General features: G+C 42.4%; 1 protein-coding gene across 1 annotated transcript in view; it reads left to right on the plus strand.

The window, feature by feature from the left end:
- Window positions 1–172: 172 nt before the first annotated feature.
- The window catches only part of LOC107567249 (E3 ubiquitin-protein ligase rnf213-alpha-like), a gene marked incomplete at its 5' end in the record, with an annotated part of 11,264 nt that continues 1,699 nt past the window's right edge, over window positions 173–9,737 (plus strand). The window contains 4 exons of the mRNA XM_016252895.1: window positions 173–353; window positions 7,248–7,449; window positions 8,213–8,290; window positions 8,443–8,645. Coding sequence (XP_016108381.1) covers window positions 173–353; window positions 7,248–7,449; window positions 8,213–8,290; window positions 8,443–8,645 — 664 coding nt within the window. The remainder of the gene's footprint in view (window positions 354–7,247; window positions 7,450–8,212; window positions 8,291–8,442; window positions 8,646–9,737) is intronic.

Genomic DNA, 9,737 nt, shown 5'->3' on the forward strand with positions numbered 1-9,737 from the left:
TGTGTTGAGGCAAGTTGGAGCTAAACTCTGCTGGACATCGGCCCTTCAGGACCGAGTTTGGGCACCCCTACCCTACATACTAACCCTTTTTTTTGACCACTGTTAAATCGTTTCTTCGGCAGATGAACAATGTTTATTGTTTTCTGTTGATGAATTAATATTTTTCTGTTAGGAGAGATAAAGCTGCCGGCTGAATACACTCAGAAGGATCTGAGTCTGGACGCTGACCTGCAGGTGCTGCTGCCACAGAGACGTGGTCTGGGCCTGTGCTCCACTGCCCTTGTCAGCTACCTCATCGCCCTTCATAATGACCTTGTGTACACCATGGAAAAACACACCGGAGAGGAGTCTGGGTAAGGAGTTCAGATGTCTTATGTCATTTGTTGTGTTTTATATAGGAATCATTGCTCATTTAGGGCTATTGTGTTGAGCAAAGCCTTAACCCTAACAGTGTGTTCACACCAAATGCAAATTTAATTATTTGCGCAAGTAGATTACGTACAAAGTCAATGCAAAGACGCGAATAGAGGCGAATTCGCGCCAGGCGACACGAATGACGTGAAATGCGAGATATTGGCCTCAATCACGTCTTTCGCGCAAGTTCAAAAATTTCAACTAGAGCAGAAAATTCGCCTGAAGCGTTCTCGCGCAAGCCAATGAGCGAAGAGAGCATTATTGCAGCCATCTGTTATTATATAGGTCTGGAGCATAGAAAACAATTAAAATCAGTTGTAGTAGTAGCTGTATTTTATTAGCATGGCTACAGAGATGCTGCTATCAATAATAAAAATAATAGTAATATCAGTGTATATACAGAGTAGTAAAATGTAACACACATTAATGCAGGATCCTAACGTTATTCATCCTCCTCTGGATGGTGCTGTGAACCCAGACACGTCGGCGTTTGGCTTTCCATTGTATTTGGGACTTTTTGACAACAGGTACAAAACAGCGATTGTAGTTATCTCCACCATGGTTGATCTCGCTGTTTTTATTCGCGCGAGTGACACGAAAAACATCCCGCAAGTAATCTAGAGCGAGTGACGCGATGCGCATATTCGCTTTGCGTCTGGTGTGAACACACCATAAGTATGAATCATTATGACTCACAGTGACACAGTGGATATGAGAGATATCAAATCATGTGGCTTGCTGATAGAATGTCCAGTGATAAAAGATGAGAAAAAAAACACCCATAGAGTTACATTTAAAAAGGATTCTGAGTCATTTGTAAATGACTTAGTAGAGGGTTCCTTCGATTTGAGCCAGAAAACAACCATCCAGAATACCTTGATAATTACACATCGACACACTAATAACTCACACTGAAACATTGTCCTGTCAGAGCTGTGACCTGGTGGTTAAAGCTAGCAACTTTTCTGCCATATTTCCCTGTTAACCTTATTTTTCGAGTGGTGGACAAAGTACACAAATCAAGTAATTGAGTAAAAGTACAGATACCCTAATAAAATATTACTCCAGTAAAAGTATTAAGGACTCCCTTTCTATTTTACTTGGGTAAAAGTACAAAAGTACTTGATATTTTAATATACTTAAGTATTAAAAGTAAAAAGTAGTGATTGATTACTGCTTGTAAATAGGCAACAGCTCAGTCTGATATCGTTATTAATTATTATGAATTGTCAAGCAGCCAGCACTAGTCAATATGGAGGATTATGCAGCAACTTCATATGTATTGAAGTAAGGAGAAGATTTTTATTACCAAAACTTGCCATACACTGATAACTGCTACTGATAATTTCTGGTAATTCAAGTGTGCAAACAAGTAAAAATAACAAAATATATCATATAGTACATAGAGTTGAGAAAAACTAAATATTGTTCCTAAAATTATGTTAAATATAAGTATACAATATAAAAAAGAAGTCATGTTGGGCTCAATGTGTTAGTATTTTAAGATCAATGCTATGCAAACATACTAGTTCCATTTCTGTATGTCACTTCAACGGATGTTGTGATGGTGTATGGAGATTCCCTTGGGATCCTAATCACCTCAATGAGTAAGAGAAAGAGCCAATGAACATTGGCAAGTGGATTTTGCATGCCAAGCCACTCCCCCGTGCTTACGGGTATGTAAGATATTGGCTGCAACCACTCATTCAGATTTTCGTTAAGAAAAAATTAAGTGCTGCAAGTTCCCCCTGGGCATGCTAGCTAAAAGAGCGGACTTTCCTAAAAGATCAGGCACAGTTGTGCAGCATCTTTTTACAGATGTCTGTTTATCTGTGTATCTCCGGGTGCAGTAGTTTCCTGGACCTTCATGATGGCCATTATCACTGATTTTCATGTATAGGCTTAGACCACATTGGATCAGTGCTTATGGGGGGTTATGCGTTCACAGCGCATTCCTCTGACTGAGTTGTGGTTGCGGCGCTCCTATCTTAGGAGTACCCCCTTAGCTGCTACCCGTGCTCGCCCCTCTGCATAGCAGAAGGAGGCATCGTTTAGCACTCAGGGAAATCTGAGGGTTACAGTGGGAGTTAATTCACTGGGCCAGTCCCCACAGACCTCCCACTCCTTATCAACTCATGTTCTGGTCAAACTTCCGAGTGATATCGCTGGTCTATCCTGAGGTGAGCCCAGCATGTCATTAGGGGCTCCCCTGAGGACCAGACGTCTATCACAGCATAAGAGGGTGGGCTGTCATCTGATTCCGATGAGCTGCCTTCCTCAGGAGCGGTAGCTCAGCCGGAATGAACATTCCTCCAGTGGAGCTTGTGCCCGCAGAACTCTGCCACCTGACCACAGCTGGTCACAAATCCTGTCCAAGGCATGTAAGTTCTCATCAGCCCTGGCTGCCAAGGCCAGGGTATTATTAGGGTATCTGGCCCGTAAGTCTTCTCATAAGATGAGGAAGCGGCTCTGAGATGGCAACCCAGAGTTGAGGAGAGCCGCTCTTCAGGAGGCGAACAATATCAAGCAATATCTCTGCCTCTGATGGAAGGCTGAGTGTCTCGCAAAAGAGTGAATTTCATTCTGCCCAACCACTCACAAAAAAGCAGTTTCCTCTCCCTTTGGGTCATCTGTGTCAGAGCCTGACAGTGAGCGACGCTCGGTTTCCTCACTCTCAGACTCGACGTTCTCCTCCGGCATCCAAGAGCTTCTCAAGCTATGACCAATCCTGAATTTGCAAGTCTTGAACAGTTTCTTGCACAGGTTCCCGTTCAAGATGTTGATGCAGAAACGCATTCTCAAGTACATTCGTCTGCAGGATTGGTTTGCAGCCATCGGCCTGAAGGACGTCAGGCGTACCAGTACAAGGTCCTCCCCTTTGGGCTGTCCCTGTCTCCCCGTGTCTTTACCAAAGTCACGGAGGGTGCCCTTGCCCCATTATGGGAAGTGGGCATCAGGATCCTCAGCTATCTCGACAACTGGCTGATCCTAGCACAGTCTCGAGAGCAGTTATGCAGTCCTGGGACCAGGTGCTCCAGCACCTCTCCCAATTGACCTATCGATAAGCCCCGCCCCCCTTAGTTACTGTTGCAAACTCGGACAAACAAACTGAGTTGCTAACTGTCTTACAATGACAGCTGTCAGTGTGAAAACCTTGGCCCTATATCTTTTTGATTGATTGGACTGTTTCTTTGTTGTGGACTCTGATTGATGGTATGGAAATCTGTGCCTTTATAGTACTCGTGGACTGATATTAGCACTTGCCTTTTGGACTCAGTTTACTTATTTACCTTTCAATGTGCTGTTCATTGTGCTGTGGGGTTGAAAAAATTAGCTTGAAGTTTATATGTCTAGTAATACATGCATTGATCATTGAGAGTCTTATGTTTTGCACATGCTTTATTGAATTGATGGTTGGTAAGCTGTTTAAAACAAGATTACCCCAAAAAGAACTCTTTGGTGACAATAAGACTTAAAGTAAGATTAGCTAAATTTGTTACACACTTCCATTTAGAACGTAATGAGCAATCCAGTCATTATATATAGATCAGTGGCCTGAACTCATTCAGGGGGAAAAACTGCAGTTCCACTGAAATTATTTCAGAGGCTCATGGGGCATATGGCATCTTCAGCCACGGTCACCCCACTCGAATTGCTTCATATGAAACCACTTCAGCATTGGCAATGCGATGGTCATGGCACTGCGGCTCATACTGGGTGACCATCACGCAGCAATGTTCCTTCAGCCCTTGGTCGGATTTTGCCTTTCTATGGGCCGGTGTGCCCTTAGAACAAGTGTCCAGGCATGTTGTTGTCACTACAGATGCTTCCAATATGGGCTGGGGTGCTGTATGCAATGGGCATGCAGCCTTGGGGTCCTGGACAGAACCTTGCCTGCATTGGCACATCAATTTCCTGGAGTTGCTGGCGGTGCTTCTAGCCCTCCACCAGTTTCGCCAAGGTGGAGTACGCTCCCGTAGCTTGTCTCAGATCGCCTGCCATCTCCTCCATTGGAGTCAGACATGACTCAAATTGCTGCAGGCCGTTCACATCCCAGGAGATCTCAATCGTGCAGTCAATGCGCTTTTACAACAGCCCACGCTCCTTGGAGAATAGAGACTCCATCCCCAGACGGTCCAGCTAGACCCAGATAGACCTTTCCGCTTCCCACGAATCCTGCCAGTTGTTTTACTCCCTGACCTAGGTACGGATGAACTGGTACACAGCTGGCCATGGGTTCTGCGCAAATATGCACTTCTCACAGTGAGCCTGCTTGCACAGATACAAATTCAGTGTACAAATTCAGGGAGGACAAGGAACAGGCTTTGTTGATTGTACCGTACTGGCCCACTCTGACCTGGTTTGCAGATCTAATGCTCCTCGCGATAGCTCTTCCTTGGCAGATTCCCCTGAGGAAGGACCTCCTTTCTTAGGGACGGGGCACCATATGGTACCCATATCCAGATTAATGGGACCTCCACATGTGGATCCTGGATGGGACGTCGAGGACTTCAGTGGCCTTCCTCCATCCGTCGTCGCTACTATCACCCAAGCTAGAGCCCCCTCTATGGGGCAGGCCTACACTCTGAGGTTGATTCTGTTCACTGAGTGGTGTTTTTCTCCTAGAAAAGACCCCCAAAGACGCCAAATCGGCATTGGGCTTTCCTTCCTGCAAGAAGTCTTGGAGCAGAGGCCGTCCCTCACTGGACTGCAGAGGACCCCTTTGTGTCACTCGAGTCAGTCAAGCTCAAGATCCTGTATCTTAAGACAGCTCTCCTAACCATGCTAACTTCCATTAAGAGGGTGGACCTGCAAGTGTTTTTGGTCAATGGAACGGGTCTAGAACAATTTCGACTGTCACATTATCCTGAGGCCCCCCCGGCCTGGGTATGTGCCCAAGGTTCCCACCACTCCCTTTCGGAACCAGGTGGTGAACTTGCCAGCACTGACACCAGAGGAGGCAGACCCAGCTTTAGCATCGCTGTGTCCCTCCCGTGCTCTGTGCATTTATATGGACCGCACCCAGTGCTTCAGAATCTCCGAGCAGCTCTTTGTCTGCTTTGGAGGACAGCAGAAGGGGGAGGCTGTCTCCAAGCAGAGGTTGGCTCACTGGATAGTGGACGCCATCGCCTTGGCGTACCAATGGCAAGGTGAGCCGTGCCCCTCCTCGCTTGCTATGCCATTCCCCCTCACCAGGGGATGCAAGTGACTTTTTAGCTCTCCAGTAAGTTCTTCTGGCATCTTCTTAGCAGTCAGACTTGGCGGAGGACTCAGACGCTAGCCCCAGCACTTGTGTTAGCATACCTGGGCCCAGTCAGCCCCTGTGACTCAATGGTGCTCTCTCCCGGTAGGGAACAGTAAGATGGCGGATCGAACACGTCTGCTGGTAAAGACTGTCCAGTCGCTGTAGCAGTCCATCCCTAGAATAGGTAAGACCTACCACAGACATTCTTTCATGTAAACACTGTTCTGTATGTAGGAACAGTCCCTATGGGTATTACCACATTATCTCCCTTAGGGCAGGATGTCGTCTCTGTAGCGACCTTCTTTAAGGCTCATTCCCCAATGTAATGTAATTGGAAGCTATTTTTGAAAAGAGAGCGAGAACACATAGATACTCTCAAAGCAACAGGAATGGCAGTTTCTACCTTCCTACTGGTGTAGCTTGTCCATTCAATCTCTAGTAAGGTACAAAAAGATTATATGCTCCCAGTAGGACATTGGGTAGGTTATGATGTAGTGGTAACATTTGTATGACACGCAGGTCCTGTCAACAATATGCATCACCAAATTGTCATAACTAGTTCAGTGCTGTGGCCCTTTCCATAGGGATCCCTTATGTCATCACAACATACATTGAAGTGACTGACAGAAAGGGAATGACTAGGTTATGTATGTAACCCTCGTTTCCTGATGGAGGGAACGGAGACGTATGTCCCATTATCACAACACTGGTCCATGCACTGAATGCCGGGATGCTTCTTGGCTACTCAGTGTAAACCTAAATGAATAGTTGCAGCCACCATCTTATATACCTGTAGGGACAGGGGAGTGGCTTGCCATGCAAAATTCACTCGCAATTCAAGTTCAAGACATTGATGCTTGCATATAGAAAAGCCACAGGCTCAGCACCCGCCTACTTCCACTCACTACTACGAATCTACATCCCCTCCAGAAGTCTGAGATCCGCTAGTGAGCGACACCTCGTGGTACCATCACAGAGAGGCTCAAAATCACTTTCCAGAACATTCTCGTTCACCGTTCCTGGCTGGTGGAATGATCTTCCCACCCCTATCCGGGATGCTGAATCCCTGACCATTTCCAAGCGACAGCTGAAAACTCATCTCTTTTGACACTACTTGAATGAATCCTAAATGTAAAAAAAAAAAAAAAGATGAATCGCTTTGATGTATTCCCCAGTTGTAAGTCACTTTGGATAAAAGCGTTTGCAAAATGAATAAATGTAAATGCAAAGTGTCATTTGTTAACATTAGTTAATGTATTAACTAGCATGAACGAACAATGTTTGTTAATGTTAATAAAAATACAATTGTTCATTGTTTGTTTATGGTAGTTCATAGAGCAAAATTAATATTAACTAAGATTAATAAATGCTGTACAAGTATTGCTCATTCTTAGTTCATGTTAACTAATGTAGATAACTATTGTTAACTGGTGAACTTTCTTGTAAAATTTTACCATTACAATTTTTCAAGAAAAATTAAAGTACAGATACTTGAAAAATTAACTTTAGTACAGTAACAACAGTACTTAGTTATTGTTCACCTCTGTATTTTTCTATATGTTATTTTTCTCTGTCCTGTTTCCGTCAGTTACACGGTAAGCCCAGCTGACCTGACGGAGATGCATGTGATCCATTATGAGTATGAGCGGGACTTGCTTCCACTGATACTGTCCAACTGCCAGTACAGCATGGAGTGCGGACAGGAAACACTGATGGAGTACGACCTGCCCAATATTCAGCAACAGATCTTCACCCGCTTTCTACAGGGCAAACCTCTCATAACCCTTAATGTATGTCACAGCACCACAAGGGTTGAAAATGCATGTTCAGAGTTAAAACAGATGTTTTTAGGAGTTCTTAAAGGATTATAGAATACTTTTTTAAGGGTAGTTGAGAAATAGGCAGTAAAAATGGCGAAAATTTTTTTTGCAAAAGAAATGCATACATTTATGTAGTGTGAAGTCTGATCTTTGAGAAAATATAAAGGTATAATTTAGGGGTGTCACTCCAAAGGACAACAAAACGTAAGACTTTTGTAGTGGTTCCAAAAAAGTTAACTATTTGAACAATTCTGAGACAAAAATTGACCTTGTGCACATGTCATGGGCTTCACAGGGGGCTTCAGTAACATAATCATGAATGAGGTCCTTCAACTAATTAAAGTTTTCTCTGGAATTGGTCGGATATGGTGTCACACCAGAGGACATGATTTTCAGAGACAAAATGTATCAATTTCCTATGCTTTCAGAAATATATGGATGAAAAAAAACAGATTGTCATTTACTAAAATAGCCACTTGTACAATTATAAAAGTTGTAATTTATTGAACCATGCTTGAGACAGTCACACTATAGGACAATTCTGAGATTTGGCTCCAAAATAAAAATCAAAAATCGAATAACACTGCAGCTTTTATAACAACGGGTCCATGTAGGACAAAGACATGTTTAACCATTTACTGCATTTTAAATTTATATGCATTTTTATCTTGCGGGACAGTGAAAAAGCCATGTCACGTCAACAACCCTTAATTATTGATATTTATTTGTGTAGGGTATTCCGACAGTGGTGAACAGACAGGACAGAATTTATGAGATCATATTAATGGATGTGAAGGGCAAAGTGCCACAAGTAAGTTGCATTATTTGTGTTAGCATAATTCATGTTTAATCATTAAGTTAATATGCAACATAAAAAAAGTATATTTAATTAAATCAGTGTTTACAATGCATAGATATATTTGTATAATTTCACAAGCCATATTGTGATTTTTGCTTTTAAAGGAGCCGCTGCAGGCTCTTACACAGCACAACCTCGTGAAGGAGCTGCAGTCCTACAGTGATGTGTGTGAGGCACTGTCTACAGTCGAGCTGGCCCTGGGGTTCCTCGCCATGACCGGGGGAGAGCCACGGGTGCAGCTGGGCACTTATTTAGAGGAGGTGCTACAGATGACTGACAACACCATTTATATACAGCACTGTATGCTGTAATATTATAGTCGTGATCTGTTAAAGTACTTCTCTAGGATAGTTAGCAAGCATAGTACAACTTATTACAAAGTATATAAAGTTGCTGACAATTGTTCAACCATTCTTTTTTTTTTTAATGAGTTTACTTGATACTCTACATACATATAAACTCATTTAAGTCCCGACTCGAGGACCTTTACCGATCACATCCCTCTCTCTCTACCACTTCACTTTCTTGCTGTCTATTCCTGCCTGTCTGTCCTAATAGATTAAAGGCACACACAAAAAAAATAGAATGTCAAATATATACCATATGTATCATAATCCCAGACCTTAACACACATCTTAAAATAATGTTTTTGATTAGTAAGAATGTAATTGCATTACGTAGTCTAGATTAAAGTGTGTTCAATACAAATCATTCAACTATATGCTGGAACAGTACTGCACGCAATATATTTCTTTCCTGTGACTTGATTTGATTTGAATAAAGATTCTAAATGTTAACCTTCACTTTAAAGCTGGCGTGTTGTGTAGTTTGTGAATGGCAGATGTGACCAATTCTTTCAGCTTAAAGGCAGAAGGTCACTCCCATGTGGCCATATACAATATAGCTCACAAATATGAGGAGATGTATGAAAAACAAAAATATTTAAGATGGGAAATGTATTTTCTCACCCCCTTTGAAGCTTTAAACTAAATTTATTTCCAGGTTTATTGGGAGTACATTTAGATTTATATACCGTATACACTACCAGTCAAAAGTTTTTGAACAGCAAGATTTTTTATGTTTTTATAGAATTCTCATCTGCTCCAAAATACAGCAGACGCAGTAATATTGTGAAATATTTTCCTATTTAAAATAACTCTCTTCTATGTGAACATCTGTTAAAGTGTAATGTATTCCTGTGATGCGCAGCTGTATTTTCAGCATCATTCCTCCAGTCTTCAGTGTCACATGATCTTCAGAAATCAGTATAATATGCTGACATGCTGTTCAAGAAACCTTTCTGATTATTATTATTATTAGTATCATCGATATTTAAAACAGTTGAGTAAATTTCTTTCAGGATTCTTTGATGAATAGAAAGATCCAAAGATCAACATTT

This window comes from Sinocyclocheilus grahami, unplaced genomic scaffold, assembly GCF_001515645.1.
Source record: "Sinocyclocheilus grahami isolate Dianchi unplaced genomic scaffold, SAMN03320097.WGS_v1.1 scaffold1137.1, whole genome shotgun sequence".
Classification (NCBI taxonomy): Eukaryota; Metazoa; Chordata; class Actinopteri; order Cypriniformes; family Cyprinidae; genus Sinocyclocheilus; species Sinocyclocheilus grahami.